Genomic DNA, 17,157 nt, shown 5'->3' on the forward strand with positions numbered 1-17,157 from the left:
ACCAGGGGCGGAAGCTAGGCCAGAAGTGCATCTCTTCGCTTCGCCCGCCTCTTCCGGCTCACTTCCGCCCACTCCACCCAGGCTCGCTGACCGGAAACGTTCCGCGTTACCAGAGTCCTGCTTCTTTGGATCGAATCCGGACACCGCCAAAATGCCGGTAAGGCTTCGAGCCCCGAGGTCGGGAAGCCGAGCGGGACCGGGGCCTGAGGAGGGACGGGAGTCCCGCTCTAGAAGGCCGGGGAGAGAGGAAACTGCCGCCCTCCTCTCCTGCCCCGGCTCTTTGCCTCCAGCCCCAGGACCCTTTCTTTCCTCGCTGTTTTCTCCCGAGTCCTGCAGTGTTTCCAGATCCCACCCGAGAGCCTCGAAGTTAAGAGCGACGGTTTTTAATTGATTTTTAAATCTAGGGTTCAGCTTCTCCTTTTTCTCCCCCGCCCCCACCCCCACCCCTTGTCACTTCCACTTCCTCCTCCGCCTCTGGTCGGCTTGCTGCTAATCACCTGTCAGGCTCACTTCCCTGATGGATCCCTACCTTGTCCTCCCTGTTGTAGCTGCATTTCTACTCCCAGACCCCCACCGAGTCAGCACTGGTTTCCAGGAGTTTTCTTTGTCGTGTGCTTTCGGGTGGGAGGAAAAAATGACAATAGTCTGGTAGTCCTTAACATCTGATGTCAGTCTCCATCATGGGTTCCGTTTTGCAGATTAGTAAAGGGATAACTGAATGAAGTCCACATTGGACATGCTGAACTATCACTATGAAGCCAGCACTGGTAACAGCAGCGACCAAGGCCCTCTTGAGCTCGCATTTTAACGAGTAGACAGTTACCATGTAAATGTAAATAGGAGGTAGTTTCAGATCTTAACAAGTCCTATGAAGAAAATAGATGGAGGACAACACTAGCCTCCATGGTGGTACTTATCTCTCATCCCAGCACCTGGAGACAGAGGCAGGAGGATTGCAAATTTCAGGCTGAAGTGGACTATGTTGTGAGTTCTAGGCCAGCTTGGGCTATATAGCTATAAACCTGTCTCCAAAATATGGGGGGAAAATAGGCTCTGGAAGGTGCTTGTTGTGCAAGAGATGGCAGCTCATTCCTTCAGCCCTGGGGAGGCAAGAGTCAGGCAGATCCTCTGTTCTCATCAGCCTGCCAGCCAGTCTAGCCAAAAATCAGCAAGTTCTGGGTTCAGTGAGAGAGAAAGTGGCTCAGAAGGTTAAATGTTTAGGTGTTTAGGGCACAAGGACAAGGACCTGAGTTTGGCTGCCTAGCACCCAGTTAGCAGTCGGGGGAGGGGGCTCCTGCCTGTAATTCCTGAGCTGGGAAAGTATAGAGATCACTGGGGCTCCTTGTCTCACAAATAAAGAGAAAAGCAGTTGCAGAAGAGACCTCTGGCCTCCATGTGTGTACTCATACACCTGCATGCACACATGAACACTACACACACAAATGCTAGAAGTAATTGAGGAAGAAACCCAGCATTGACTGTCCTTCACACACACAAACGTGCATGAGCGCATGCATGAATATGTGCAAAAAGTAAGACCACTACAGTAAGGACCACTACACTGTCCGGTGACGGGTGGTGAAAGGAGAGCAGTGTAACTTTCAGCTGTGTGTGTGTGTGTGGGTGTGTGTGTGTGTGTGTGTGTGGGTGGGTGTGTAGGCGTGTGTGTGTGTGTGTGTGTATTTGGGTGGGTGTTTGGCAGCACTGAGAATTGAACCCAGAGCCTCATCACAGGCTACGTAGACCCTCTACCACTGAGCTATATCCCCACCTCTGTTTTGCCTTTTATTTTGAGAAAGGGTCTCTTAAAGTTGCCCAGGCTGGCCTTAGACCTGTGAACCTCCTGCCTCAGCTTCCCAGGTAGCTGGGATCACAGGCCTGCATCACCATGTTTAGTTTTGTAAGGTTTAGGAGTCTTAGTGAGTCTCACAGTTGCTGACCATTGAGATGTATGTGGAGACCCAGAGCTACTATCCAGATGAGCCCTTCATTCCCAGGATCACTGTGAAGGACATGTTCTTACTGTTTTGGTTTTCCTGAAGGAACTAGGGCTCAGGGAATTAAGTGACTTGCACAGTTTGCTTACAAGTAGTAAAGCCAGACTTTAAGCCAGAAAGGAAAGCTACGCTGTGCTCATTCTAGTTGGACAAAGAAAGTTCTGGACTTAACCTGTGGTTATTTTATGTCGGCTTTCTCTGTTAGTGTGAAACATCACACATATGTCTGTGTGTGTGTGTGTGTGTGTGTGTGTGTGTGTATATATATATATATTTGATCTGAGATGAGGGCCTAGAGAAATAGCTCAACAGTTAAGAGTGCTTGCTGCTGTTGGAAACACATATACTCAGTGTCTCACAAAGAAACACACGAATAAAGCAAAAGCAACTTCATGAAGCAGTTTCTTTTTTCCAAAAAGGGGTATAGCATGACCTGGACCCAGACTGAGCTAGCAAGCACAATGGGATAGGTAGTTCATGTAGGGTTATTCTCAATCAGGTAGTGACTGTGTCTTTCATGACTGGCTAGTTTTCAAAGAATCTTCATGAAGGAAATGAAGGGAGGGGGAAAAGGGTCAGCCCCTCGGGCTGTCGGGTTCTAGCGGTGTAGCAGTGCCTTTGGGTAACAAGTGTTACCAGGTAGGGAGATTAAAAGATTGCATAAGAGCTGGAGAGGTGGCTCAGCAGTTAAGAGCACTGGCTCCTCTTCCAGAAGTTCCGAGTTCAATCCCCAACACCCAAATAGTAGCTCACAATCATCTATAATGGGATCTGGTGTCTTCTTCTGGCGTCCACTTAAACATAAAATACATAAATAAATTAAAAATGTTTTAAATGTGCATAAAAGTTTTATTAGGTGAGATAGGTTGACTCTTGAAGGGCTAGTCACCGTCTGTAGGGAAAAAGCCCCATTCTCACACTGCTCTTAAGAGCACTGGAATCTTTGTTCCCAGCATCCATATCCAGCAGCTCACAACCGCGAACGCCAGGGAACCCAACACCCATTTGTAGACTCTGTGGGCACTGTATACAAATAGAAATTCCCATACACAGACACGACATCCACACACAATTAATAAGTTTTGGGTTTTTTGTTTGTTTTGGTTTTTCGAGACAGTATTTCTGTGTGTTTTTCTTTGGATCCTGTCCTGGAACTCACTCTGTAGAGCAGGCTGGCCTCAAACTCACAGAGATCCACCTGCCTCTGCCTCCCAAGTGCTTGGATTAAGGCTTGTGCCACCACTGCATGGCCAATAAAATATTCTTTAATCTTAAAAAAATTACAGTCATTCATCCTGTCTTGCACAAAAATGGTGCTTAGCAGTCATTTGATGGATGAATGAATGGTTTTATTCACAGCAGACATAAAAAGCAAAACTAGGAACCAGCATACAAAGTTGTTGATCAGCATGATGTTCCCTCTCCTGTAGCTCACACCTGCTCACCAGAGACGTAGAGTTTAGCTGGTAGAGTACCTACCTGGCATGCCTGAAGCCAGTACTGTGGTTATCTAGTCCTGTCATCTCTCAGCACTGGAGAGGTAGAGGCAGGAGGATACATTCAAAATCATTCTCACCCACATAGTGAGAAGCCAGCCTGGGCCACATGAAACCCTGTTGGGGTTGGAGTGGGTCGGGAAACAGGCTCAAAGAAGAATCATGCAGTCTTGATTGGAGACTTAAAGATGGGGAGTAGCAGATTACAAAACTAGGCACTTGGGTCCTGGCTAGCTGGAGGGTGAGAAACCTGTTTTGTATGGTTTCTATTATGGAATGCTCCCACACCACATTTCTAGCCTGAGGGTATAATCCCAGGAGGCAGAGGCAGGCAGATCTCTACGTTTGAGGTTAGCCTGGTCTACCTATGAAGTCCCAGGCCAGGGAAGGGCTGCTCAAAAAGCAGCTCAGAAAGAGCTGGTGCAGGGAAGAAGGTTCAGTGGTGAAGTGCTTGCCACTCTAGCATGAGTATCGAGTTCAATCCTACACCCCACAAAAATAGCCAGGTGTGGTGGCATTCCCGTCAACCTAGTGCTGGGAAGGAAAGACAGGAGGATCTCTGGGGCTTGCTGGCTGGCCATCGATCCAGTAGGTGAGCTTCAGGCTCAGTGAGAGCCCCTGTCTCAAATATAAAAGTGGGGAAGCGATTGAGGAAGGTACTTGACACTGACTTCTGACCTCTGCACACAAACACATGTATACCCACACACATGTACAGCCAGATCCATGAGGACAAACACACAAAATACTAGTAGGATAAAAGAATGTTCAGAATATAGACAGTAGGGGCTGGAGAGATGACTCAGTGGTTAAGAGCACTGACTGATCTTCCACTGGGCCCGGGTTTGAGTCCCAGAACCCACATGACAGGTCATCCTGTCTGTAATGCTAGTTCCAGGGGTCTGACACTCACATAGACATGAATGCAAGCAAAAACATCAATGCATGTGACTAAAATGAAAAAAGGAACAAAGAACATAGGCAGTAAAGCCAGATATAGTGTGTGGCATGTGTCTTTAAGCCCAGCACTCTGCAGGTGGAGGCAGGTGGATCGCTCTGAGTTTCAGGCCAGCCTGGTCTTCATAGTGAGTTCAGTACAGCCAGGCTGCACAGAGAAACTGTCTCAAGAAGAACAACAACAAAAAAAGATTGCTGTGAGTTCCAGGACAACCAGGGCTACATAGTAGAAACACTGTCTTAAAACAAAGCCGGGGAGTGGTGATGCATGCCCTTGATCCCAGCGCTTGGGAAGCAGAGGCAGGTGGATCTCTCTGAGTTCAAGGTCAGCCTGGTCTACAAGAGCCAGTTCCAGGACAGGCTCCAAAGCTACACTGAGAAACCCTGTCTCGAAACACCACCCCAAAAATGAAAAAACAAAAAAGGAACACAGACAGTAGTAAAATGTAATGTTTTAAAGTGGTGAAGTAGGTACTCATTGCCTCTGTTTTGCACATCTGATTTAGTTTGTGTGCTTAACAACCAACTGACAGAATGTCTCAGCATCTGCTGGTTGGTATCTTGAGTTAGGAGCTGGTCCCTAGCTGCTGCCACCCCTCTCCCGGCGTTAGTCTCAAGCGGATGTTTTCCTTTGGAGGACTGGCCTTGTCCTATAATGCTTCTTGTCTTTGTTCCCTGTTTGCCACTGCAGGCTTATCACTCTTCTCTCATGGACCCTGACACCAAGCTTGTCGGCAACATGGCGCTGCTGCCCCTCAGAAGTCAGTTCAAAGGACCTGCGCCCCGCGAGAGTGAGTCTCAGGGTTCTTTTCCATTTGGGTTCAAAGCGTCCAGCCAGTCTGCTGACATGAGAGGGGGAAGAGCTTAGCAGGGAAGGGCTTAGCAAGGTCATGTTCACTCTGCTGTGTCCCAATTTACATCTTGAGGCATTACAGGAATCTGTGTTATCACCTCTGACTCCTTCTGGATGTGTAAGAGGAAATGTGGGCTGGGGGTGAGCCTAGCCTGTAGGAGGGTACTAGGTGGAGGCAGGAAGAACAGCAGTTCAAGGTCATCCTCAGCAAGTTCTAGGCCAACCTGGGCTACCTTGTCTCAAAAAAAAAAAAAAAAAAAAAAAAAAGAGGAAATGTGTTAATTCTGGCCACAGTCAGTCACGTCCGACTAACTGGTTGCCAGGTCCCCAGCCTCCTTCCGTCACATGCTGGAAAAAGACAAGCAACAGAAAGCATTATGTTGGCATAGAGCTGTACCCAGGAGGCTGAGTCTGGTAGTTCAAGACCAGCCTAAGAAACACAGGGAGCCCTAACTCCAAAAACGAGAAAAATTAACCCTTCCCCACTAAAGCTATTTCTTCTCTTGTACTTTTTAAAACAGTCATTTGTTTTTGACTGTGCATGTTTGTGTGTGAGGGCCTGCGTGTGCGCCAGCATACGAGTGGAGGTGAAAAGACAGTGACCACTTCAGGTTGTGACGTCAGTCCTGGGGATCCCAACTTAGATGGCTGAGCTTTCTCTATGAGCACTTCCGCCTTCTGAGCCATCTCCACAGCTCATGTCAGTTTATTATTCTTGGGGTCTTTATATTTCTTTTTTTAAAAAGATTTATTTATTTATTATGTATACAACATTCCTTCCATGTATGTTTGCATGCCAGAAGAGGGCACCAGATCTCATTACAGATGGTTCTGAGCCACCATGTGGTTGCTGGGAATTGAACTCAGGACCTCTGGAAGAGCAGCCAGTGCTCTTAACCTCTGAGCCATCTCTCCAGCCCAGGGTCTTTATATTTCACCAAACCAAACCTAGTATTAGACTTTTTTGGTGTGGGGGGGGTATGTCAGAAGAGGGTGGAAATCTGGTGGGCCTGGAAGTCAAACCAAGCCAGCCTGAGTTAGTGGTGACTCTTCTGGTGGCCCTCTTGCCTGCTTCCCAAGTGTTGGGGTAACAGGCATGGGCCCCAGGCTTCAGTCCCAACTCTTCATCTGCTTTGAAACACTATTCATTCTGTCTTGCTCATGTTTTTCTGAATACTTTTGTTCTTGGCTTTTTGTTTTGTTTTGTTTTGTTTTTTGCTTTTATTTCTTTGCTTCTAGGGTATTTTTGTTGTGTTTATTTTTTCTAACTTGTTTGGTTTTGGTGGTGGTGGCTTGTTTTGTTTTCTTTCTTTTTTCATATTTCTTTTTAATTTATTTTACTTTGCTTTTAAGCCCAAACCAAAAAAGGTGGTTTAAAGAAGCCACTGAGATGCTTGTCCAGTCTCCAAATCTGCCCATCTCAGGAAACGGTGAACGGCTAGAGCAGCCATTCTGAAGCTGTAGAGCTTTACTGTGGACAGAGCTGAAAATGGAGAAAGAGCTTTAGGTCCTCTTGCCCATTTACCTCCATTCTGTCCTTGCTTGTCCTCTGCTGTTACTGTTTCTCGGTCTGCTTTGTAGATGCCATACTGTGCACAGACCCACACCTGCTTATATGAGCATGTGGCTGGTCTGTATGCGGAGAACATGTGTTCTTTTTGTTGTGAGTTTGGATCACCTCGATTAATATTTACTTTGCAAGTCCATCTACTTTCCTGTACATGTTATGATTTCATTTATTTTTACAGTTGAGTGATACGCCACATTTTCATTACCTATTCATCTATTGTTGGACACTAGCTAGGTTCCTTGTCCTTGCTATCATAAATAGAGTAGCAATAAACATGATGTATAAATATGTCTGGCAGGATAGGAGTCTCCCCCCTCCTCCAGGCAGGGTTTCTCCGCACCTTTGAAGCCTGTCCTGGAACTTGCTCTTGTAGACGAGGCTGACCTCGAACTCACAGAGATCCGCCTGTCTCTGTCTCCCTAGTGCTGGGATTAAAGGCGTGCACCACCACGTGACCAGAATCTGAGTCTTTTGGGTTTATGACCAGGACTGAGATAGTTGATATTTTTTTGAATAACCTCCAACCTGATTACCACAATGGGCATAATTGTCCCTTTGTCCTACAGTCTCTCCAACCTTTGTTGCCAGGTTTTTTGTTTGATTTTTTTTGTTTTTCAAAACAGGATTTCTCTGTAGCTTTGGAGCCTATCCTGGAACTAGCTCTGTAGACAGGCTGGCCTCACACTCACAGAAATCTGCCTGACTCTGCCTTTGAGTGCTAGGATTAAAGGCGTGTGCCACCACCTTCCAGCCTGTATTTTAATTTTTTGTTATTTGATATCAGCTTTGTTTCCCAGTCTGGTCTGGTGTGATTCCCAGATTTTGGGGCTATGCACCTTATTACCTGTTTGGTATTTGTAGTCATCAAGATGGAATGCCTACTCTGCCCCCCACTGCCCTCCAGATCCCCCATTTGATTTCTGAGGCCTTGTGTTTACTGTCCCAGAAGCCTCTTTCAAACTCTGAAGCTTTCTGACGTGTTCTGAGATGTTCCGCCAACAGTGTCGTTTCTGTTGTCAGATACAGCACCCCAGAGCCTGCAGTGTCTGGCCTGGCTTCCATTCACTGCTTTCAAGACCACAGTTACAGTTCCCATCTGTGTCCTCGCTCCCTTGCCCTTCCTCTGCCAGATTATTCGCCTTGACCTTCTCTTAAGTGAATTGTTATTAACACTGGTTGAAACTTAAGTCACCCCAGTTTTTACTTGGTTCTGAGAAAAAGGAGCAGATGGGAAAAGGCAGACATGAGGAGAACATCAATACTAAAATGTTAACAGCCCTAAGAAAAAGAACGCTGGCCCAGTTTGCAAGGAAGAGCTGTTTGTTGTATGGTTACAGGTAACACATTGCACCAGAAGGCGCAGCCAACCTAGAATGGAGAAAACACTAAGCATCTTCCTTGACTCCTCGAGGAAGAACGAGAGCCTAAGAAACTATAAACAAATGAGGGGTGACTTCTTCCTTTGCCAAAGGACTAGAACTGTTGGAGTAGTTGTCTGTGTTGTGAGTTATCTTAGCATTGATGAGAAGAATTCTGGGGCAGCCCCGTGGTAAAGCTTGTGTGAGGCATGTCTGAGGCCCGGGGTTCAAGATCAGCTGCAGAAAAATTCTTTTCTGTTGTGCAAATACCTCTAGATGTCTTTGTGAACCATGCTCTGCTCCAGGTCCCCTCTCCTGCTGTTTCCTCCCAGGTGCTCAGGAGAAGTTTCCTTTTCTTGAGAGCAGAGTGCAGAGAACACAGCTAGAGTAAAATATTCCACTGGATCCTTCAGCAGAGGAACTAGCTAGGCTGTAATGGGGTCGCCCAGGGCTGCAGCCTTAGGGCTGCTCTGCCTACACCACCAGAGAAAACGGCAGCCAAGGACAGGAAGTGTCTGTCTGTGGCCTGCTGCAGCCAGCTGCTGCGTATCAAACCCAGAAAGTCTGTCCTTTCAAAATGAAAAAGAAGAAAAGATTGCCAGAGAAATTGTTTAATGAGCTCTGTTTGTCACAGAGTGCTTCTGGCTTTCCTCAATGTGGCCACTTAGAACAGCTCATGCTGTATTTAAACCACAGTTTCCATAAAAAGAAAGGTTATCTGAACCCCAATGTTCCTAAATAATTTTGAGTATTTCCCTTGAAACTCCAGCATACGGGTCCAAATAAAATTATATTGGATGCTTTTCCCTTTTCAGGGCACTCTGTTAGAGTGTGGGGCTGGAGGGATGGCTCGGTGGTGAGGACAGAGGTGAGGGCCCAGCACTCACCCTGGCCGCACAACCACCTGTATCTCCAGCTCCAAGGGATCTGATGCCCTCTTCTGACCTTTATGGGCCTCTGCACTCATGTGGCATACACACAGACACACATAGAAGGTTTTTCTGTTTTTTTTGGGGGGGGGGTTTTGTTTTGTTTTGTAAGTGCATTGAGGTCTTAAATGGTTACTAAGTAGCAGTGATAATTTGCTCTGGATAGTAAGAATTAAGATGGTAATCTTTTTTTTTAATTGATTGAATTTATTTTTCTAATGAGCACATAGATTTTTTTCAGAGATGATAGAACTAAAAATAAACCACATTGGTTTCTAGAAATACTATTAAAGACTGTATCTCAGTAGCCCTATTTTAAGATTTTATTTTATACATGAGTGTTTTTGCCAGGTAACCTTTGAGCCAGAAGAGGGCGCCAGATCCCCAAGAACTAACCCCCAGGTCCTCTGCAAGAGCAGCCAGTGCTGCTGAATGCCTGAATCATCTCTCCAGCTAGCCCCAGCCTCATTTTACTTAATCCAACTCCAGATCTTGTGATAATTACGCTTGGAGACCTCTCCTTACAGCTGTGGGTGGACCGTTTCCCTTTGGTAATATCTCTGCCTTCCTTCTTGTTTCCTGCCTAGCAAAAGACACAGATATTGTGGATGAAGCCATCTATTACTTCAAGGCCAATGTCTTCTTCAAGAACTATGAAATTAAGGTAACTTCCAGAGATGGGGATGCTTAGTTTTTAGATGGGGATAAATGTCTACTTGAGCCGGGTGTTGGTGGTGCACACCTTTAAACCCAGCACTTGGGAGGCAAGGGCGGGAGGACTGTGTGAGTTCAAGGCCAGCCTGGTCTACAGAGTGAGTTCCAGGACAGCCAGGGCTATACAAAGAAACCTTGTCTCGAAAACCCAGAAAAACCAAAAATCCACCCATCAATCAATCTGCTTTGACGTCAGGGCTGCTGTGAGAGTTAAATGGAGTGATGGCGAGACCAGAGCCCGAGAGTGAGGCTGCATGGGAAAGGCTATGGGTTGGGTTGTTTTTTTTTTCCTTCTTTTTTTATTTTTCTTTATCTTTTTCTTTTCCTTTTTGAGATTATTTATTTTAGGCTAGGCATGGTTGTACACATCTTTAACCCAGCACTTGGGAGGCAAGTAGATCTATATGAATTAGAAGCCAGCCTGATCTATATAGTGAGTTCCAAGACAGCCAGGACTCTGTAAAGAAACCCTGTCTCAAAAGAGAGAGTTTATTTATTTGTGTGTGCACACGCATACACACCACATATGTGCAGTGCCCGTATGGGCCGGAAGAGGGAACTGGAGTTGAGTCCCTTGTGACTGTAAGCTGCCATGTGGGTTCTGGGAGCAAACCTAGGCCCTCTGAGAAAGCAGTTGCTCTTAACCACTGAACTTTCACCCCAGCTGTGTTAGCTTTTATTCTTTCCCCTTCAAAATCTTCACTATTCGGCAGGCCAAATGACCCACTGCCTCTTTTTGCAAATAAACTTTGTTAGAACACAGCCATGTTCATTTGTTTATGTATTGGCTATGGGCTGCTTTCATACTGAACAGTGGCTTACCAGCCACAGCAAAGACTGCATCAGCCACAAAGCCTAGAAGGCTTATTTATTATCCAGTCTTGACAGAGTTAGCCAAGCCCAGTCTAGATGCATCGGTATTTACTTAGTATTGATTAAGCATCCAGGAAATTCCAGGCCCGTGTTTATGGATAACTAGTCAAAGTCTCACATGTTGCTTGTTTTCTTTGAAATGGGGCTTTACTATGTTATATGGGCCACGCTGGTTCTCCTGCCTCTGCCTTCCGTCACTGTTTGTGTGTGTGCAGGTTGGACACTGAGAATAAATTGCTGTCGTACCAGCATTAGGAAGCTGAGGCAAAAGGACTGTTATGAGTTTCAGGCTGAAATTTTGTTTCAAAAAAAATAAAAACAAATGCCCTTCTTCCTTACTCTTAAAAAAAAAAAAAAAAAAAAAAAAAAAACAGGCCTCGAATGCTCCAGAATCCTAAGCTACAAACTGGATTTTGGAGTGTTTCAGACCCAGGGTGTTTAACTGGTGAAATCTATGCAGATATTCCCAAATGCAGACCATGCCAGCATCTGGAAGACTTCTGGTCCCAAACATTTCAGAGGGGCGGTTTACTGCACTGCTGTGTTGTGGACCCAGCTGGGATGGAGGGGAGGGAACCATGAATGACCTGGCCCTTCCTTGGGCCACTTCTCCCCTTCTCTCCCTGTGAGGAGGGTGGTCAAGGAGAGAATACAGTGTCTGGCTGTAAAGGGGACAGACGTACAAAACATCTCCTGAGCTACTGCCATGAGCCAGGCACAAAGAAGGGCAAGGAATGTTCTTGACAGTGTTGTAAACTGTGTGACTTCAAACTCTGCTTGCTCGACTCTGGGATATCAGGATCCAACAGGATATGGACACCATCCAGCGCTGAGCTGCTGTGCTGTGTTTGGGAGAGGTATGATAGGGACAAGCTGGATGTAGTGTTCGCCTGTGAGGAGCCAGAGGCTGAGGAATTGTCCAAGAATCAGAGACCCTGGCTCATCACAAAGCAGAGCGTAGGGGGCGTGTGTAACCTTTTTTTCTGACTATGACTATAAAACTGGGCCTGGGCTGCAGGCCACATGTGGTCACTAGCCACTGTCTTTCGATTCTCCTGCTGGTAGGATGAGATGTCGGGCCTGCAGGGCTCTATAGGGCTCTCCCAGAACTGGTCACGTGAAATGACTTCTCCACTGCCAGGGAAGGAGGTGTCTGTTCTGAGACACTCAAGGGAAGAATGGCTTTTAAAAATAAGCTACCTTAGCTGGGCAGTGGTGGCACACACCTGTAATCCCAGCACTTGGGAGGCAGAGGCAGGCAGACCTCTGTGAGTTCAAGGCCAGCCTGGTCTATAAAGCAAGTTCCAGGACAGCCAGAGGTACACATAGAGAAACCCTGTCTCTCTCTTTTTTTTTTTTTTTTTTTTTTTAAAAAAAAACACTCTTATAATCACCCACAACTGTTTGTTCTCCACCTTATACAGCATGAGGAAGGAGCTGTGGAGCAGGGCAGCCACACAGCTGGGTTTGGGGAGTCTGTGCACCCTGTGGGTTGCAGTGCATAATGAAGGCAGACATGCCCTGAAGTGTCCACCTCATGTGGCTCTTATGTTGTTTTCTTTTCCCTCGCAGAATGAAGCAGACAGAACCTTGATTTACATCACACTCTACATCTCTGAGTGTCTAAAGAAACTTCAAAAGGTAACAAGGCTTGACTCTTCACAGAAGGACAGCAGACAGAGACAGGCTAGCCCTCAAAACCACCCGGGTCTGCTAAGACCCGAGGAGAAGCCAAAGCTCTCTCTGCTGCGGTCTCTGAACCCATAGGGGAACTGACATGCAGGAGGGTGGTGAGGTGTCAGGAGACAGTAGTCTCTTTCATCCTCTGAGAACAGTTGAGCATTTGCATCAGGCGTGGAGTGGGCAGCAGGACACAGCCATGTTAGCATCTCCCCCACTTAGAGGCTCACGGTCCTCATATATTTGAAAGAGCTGACTTTGAAATGTGTTCGAATTTATCACTACTTCAGAATTTAACTAGTAAGATCTTATTAGGGCCAAGTGTGGTGGCGCATGCCTTTAATCCCAGCTCTCTGGAGGTAGAGGCAGGTGGATCTCTGTGAGTTCAAGGCCAGCCTGGTCTATATAACACGTTCTAGGATAGGGCTATGTAGTAAGATTGTTTCAGAAAACTTAAAAAAATATATTAATGTATGCATTTAGGAAGAGAAATGTGTTCCTGTCTGGTAAGTTTGGTTTCTAGTGTTTTAGCTCTTGTATTCCACTGTTTCTCTAGTTTCTCTGGTTTTACTTCTTCGACAGTGTTCTGAAGAGGACTGCAGGTTCACTCGCTGCAGAAGGGCTCTCACGAAACCTGGTACACTCCTGGAAGCTGCTAGCACCAAGCAGCTGGAGTTTGGGAATTACTCTTTTTCTTATCAAATGTGTCCTTCAATTTTAGTGCAATTCCAGGAGCCAAGGCGAGAAAGAAATGTACACGCTCGGAATCACAAACTTCCCCATTCCTGGAGAGCCTGGCTTTCCCCTCAATGCCATTTATGCCAAACCTGCGAACAAACAGGAGGATGGTGAGACAGGACTGTGCCTGTGAGGGTGTGTGTGTGTGTGTGTGTGTGTGTGCACGCGCGCACAACCATCCCTTTGTCTTACTTTTGGTGTTGATATGTGGTTTTTTGATTGTTTCTTGGATGTGGTCTCTCTCTAATCCAGGATGGTCTTGAACTCATGGCCCTCTGCCTTGATTGGTGTTCACTTTTTGTATATGGTGTGGAGGCGAGCAAGGTGTGGGTGTGAATACACTTGTGGGCATGTTCACTTGTGTGTGTGTGTGCGTGGAGGCCAGAGATTGATGTCAGGTCTTTCTTGGTCATTCTCCACATTGCATATTGAGGCAGGCTCTTTTGCTGACCCTAGAGCTCCCTGATCCAGCTAGAGTAGCTGGCCAACTTCCTCGAGGAACCCCGACTCTGCTCCTAGGGGAGGGAGTACAGGCCAGCCATCATGCCCATCCCACCTTTACGTGGGTGCTGAAGATTCACACAGCAAGCTTCTTCTCCACTGAACTCTCCACCCCCCAGCCCCGTGACTGGTGCTCAGGTTGGCAGTGCGGCACTTGGCACTCGGCACTCATGTGTCGTCTTACTTTCACAGCAGAGCTGGCCAGCCAGCCACGTGCAGAGGCTGCTGGGCCACAGTGATGTAGTTATAAGACCATTTGGAGTCAGCAAGATGGCTCAGCTGGTAAAGGTGCTTACTGCCAACCCTGACAGTCTAGTTCGATTCCTGGGACCCACACCAAAGGAAGGAGTGAACCATCTCTTGCACATGTGCGCGCGCGCGCGCGCGCCACACACACACACAAACACACACACACACACACACAGTGATCTGGACCATTCTTTCTCTAAGCTGTTCGAATGGATACAGATACCTTACTAAGTAAGGTCAGTGTCTGGCGGGACAGGCAGTGCGTCCAGCATATCTCCTCACATGCAGATTTCCCTGTTTCAGAAGTGATGCGGGCGTACCTACAGCAGCTGAGGCAGGAGACTGGATTGCGGCTCTGTGAGAAAGTTTTTGACCCTCAGAATGATAAACCCAGCAAGGTGAGCCCTCTGCCTGTTTAATTGAAGCTTAGCCCTTTGCCCTGTTGCCTTTTACGCCACCGAAGCTTTCTGTCACATGAACACTCACTTCTGCCTGACCTGGATGGCTCAGCAATGCAGGGTTCTCTGCCCCACACTCACTACTGAACAGATTCCAGTCATGCACAAGGTTTGTGTATGGGGTGTGTAGCCATTGGATCCACAGTCTGTGGGTATTATGTAAAATGGCATAGTGTTCGTATGTAGCCTCTGTGCATCCTTTGTGGGCTTTGAACACCGCAGGTTACCCACACTCATAGTATTCCGAATCCCCTGTAAATGATGACTGCTGCTTTGCGTAGGGAACAGTCACAAGGAGCAGTTGGTGTATTCAGTACATGGTAGGGGCCCCTGGGGAGGGTGGTGTTTGGGAAAATAGTACAAGCTGGGCTAGAACTGGCTACACAGCCAAGGGTGACCTTGAGCTCCCCCTACCTCAGCCTCGCTAGTTCTGCAATGTATGGGTACACTACTGTGTGTGGCTCACACACCTCTCCCCCCTTTCTATCTATAGATGAATGTAAGCCTCATGCCTATGGAGGGCAAGTAAACACATTTACCCTTTCTGCTGTGGTCACCTTTGAATTTAATGTAAGATGCCAAGCTAATTTAGATACAGTTGTGTGTCATAAGTTAACTGGAATTCTGGCCTGCCTTTGAGGTTGCATCGTGCCCTGACCCTGAGTTCTGTCTTGTGCCTTTGACAGTGGTGGACTTGCTTTGTGAAGAGACAGTTCATGAACAAGAGTCTCTCGGGACCTGGGCAGTGAGTGGAGCCCGGGCGGCATCACATCAAAGGTGTACACAGTTCTTTGTGTCTGTTCATAATGGATCATGAAGTGAGGAGCGATTGTGTCTTTGCTGGACAAGCTCTTGATCAAGAATTTGGGGGGTGGGTGTTGGGCGATCTGAATTTTCGGCAATTTCAGGCTGGTACTTAATATGTAATAAACGTCATTGCTTATCTTAGACATTGAATTAAAACATTTTTGAGATAAAGCTTACACTGTACCTTTTATGGAAAGGGGTGTGGGTGGTATATTTGGGAGTGGGGGGGGGTATATTTATGATTTGGTTTGTCTTTTTTGAGACAGCCTCACTGTGTAGTCCCAGGGTGGCCCGTAACTTACTATGCCTCCCACATGGGCCTTAAACCCCAAATCCTCCTGTAGGTGTCCTCCCCTGTGCCAGGCCCCATCATAGCCTTTCAAATAATGGGCAGTTTAATGGTTGTCAGTATATATGTACAGTTTCACAACCATAACCTATATCTAAATGCCATAACCTTTTTATCATACCCAAAAGACGTGTGACCTTCCTCCTTTGCTCCAAAGTCTTCCTGTCCCCAGGTTCTGGACTAACCTAACCTATTCTCTGTTTTCATAGATTGCTTTAGATATTTCATATACTAGAGACCTGTAGTGGATAATCCAGCCTTTGAGTCTGGCTTCTTTCCCTTAGCATGTTTCTAAGTCCGTCCCCCGCCCCCCATTCCTCATGTTAGAGGAATCTGGCTTCTTTCACTTAGCACAGCGTCTTCGTGTTGTACCCGTGTGTAGTTCGTTCCTTTTTATGGCTGAGTAATATTCCGTCTTGGTGCAGATCACATTGTGTTTATTCATCATCCAGTGGACATCTGTGTTTCTGTTTTGGAGCTCTGACCAAACAGTGTTGCCAAGAACATTGGTGTGCACATTTTTAATGTGCACACAAGGTTTCTTTTGCTTATTCTATCCTCAGAGTGGAACCGCTGAGTCACATGGGAACTGTTTGGCCTTCTGGAGAACAGCTGTTGCACTGTTTTACATTCCCACAGGTACATGCGACCGTGCTGTGTACCCACCCACACCTCGCCAACACTTGTTTCCTTCCTTTGCTTTCCTGTGACCGTGACATGGCGTCTCACTGTGCTTTGATCTCTATTTCTCTAAGATGGGTAGTTGCTTTGCATGACCACTTAAGCACCTTCTCCAGAAAACTGTTTACTTCTTTGTCCATTTTCCTTTCTTTTTTGTTTTGTTTGTTTTGAGACAGGGTCTCAACTATGTAGCTCTGGCTGTCCTGGAACTCACAGAGATCTGCCTACCTCTTCCTCCAGAGTGCTGGGATTAAAGGTGTGTGCCACCATGGTCTGACTTAGAATTTCTGTTTTGGAGACAGAGTTCCAGGCTAATCTTGAACTTGAGGCAGTCCTACCTCAACCTCTCCATTTCCCAGATTCTCGTGAGCCACCTCACTTGCCTTAAATAAGTAGATGTGTTTATTATCTCTTTAGAGTGGGCCTCAAGTAACTCAATGGCCTGAAACTTCTAGGTAGCTAAGGATAACTGAACTCCTCCACCTCCAAAGGTGTGTGCCGCCATGCCTGACTGTCATTTGAGTTCCTGAGCTCGGTGCTCTGGAGGATGTGTGTGTAAGCTACAAACTGGTTAAATACCGCTTTCAGCCTAGCCCAGGGCTGTGCACAAACCTGTCTAGGGCTGGACAAAAGGCTTAGTGATAGAGGCTGTGGGTGCAAGCCCAGTGTGAAAGAAAAACAGGAAAATAAGGAAAAATTAAAAAAAAAAAACTATATTAAAAGACACATCTTAAAGCAAAAAGGTGGTATTCTTGGGTCATTTCTCCTGGCATGTCAGTCCCTAGGATTAAATTCAGGTTGTCAGGTTTGGTGGCAATTGTCTTTATCTGCTAAGCCACCCCAGGTCATGTCATCCCCTCCCCATGATTTGTTGGTTTCCCTGGCTAGCTTGAGACTCACTATGAAGACTGGACTTAGCTGGGCAGTGGTGGTGCACACCCTTAATC

General features: G+C 46.7%; 1 protein-coding gene across 1 annotated transcript; it reads left to right on the forward strand.

Annotated features, from left to right (window-relative positions):
* Arpc3 (actin related protein 2/3 complex subunit 3) lies at nucleotides 1-15,351 on the forward strand. The gene is made up of 7 exons (XM_038346563.2): nucleotides 1-157; nucleotides 5,142-5,241; nucleotides 9,748-9,824; nucleotides 12,320-12,388; nucleotides 13,149-13,275; nucleotides 14,219-14,313; nucleotides 15,060-15,351. Exons 1-7 carry the CDS (start codon nucleotides 152-154, stop codon nucleotides 15,120-15,122), a joined length of 537 nt encoding a protein of 178 aa, XP_038202491.1. The 5' UTR covers nucleotides 1-151; the 3' UTR covers nucleotides 15,123-15,351.
* Nucleotides 15,352-17,157: the final 1,806 nt, after the last annotated feature.

Source organism: Arvicola amphibius, chromosome 10, assembly GCF_903992535.2.
Source record: "Arvicola amphibius chromosome 10, mArvAmp1.2, whole genome shotgun sequence".
In the NCBI taxonomy this organism is placed as follows: Eukaryota; Metazoa; Chordata; class Mammalia; order Rodentia; family Cricetidae; genus Arvicola; species Arvicola amphibius.

Excerpts from the sequence above, each read along its gene's own strand:
- Arpc3 (XM_038346563.2), top strand. Across the intron at positions 5,242-9,747 it reads AGGACCTGCGCCCCGCGAGA|CAAAAGACACAGATATTGTG; the intron begins GTGAGTCTCAGG and ends TTTCCTGCCTAG. Across the intron at positions 9,825-12,319 it reads TCAAGAACTATGAAATTAAG|AATGAAGCAGACAGAACCTT; the intron begins GTAACTTCCAGA and ends TTTCCCTCGCAG.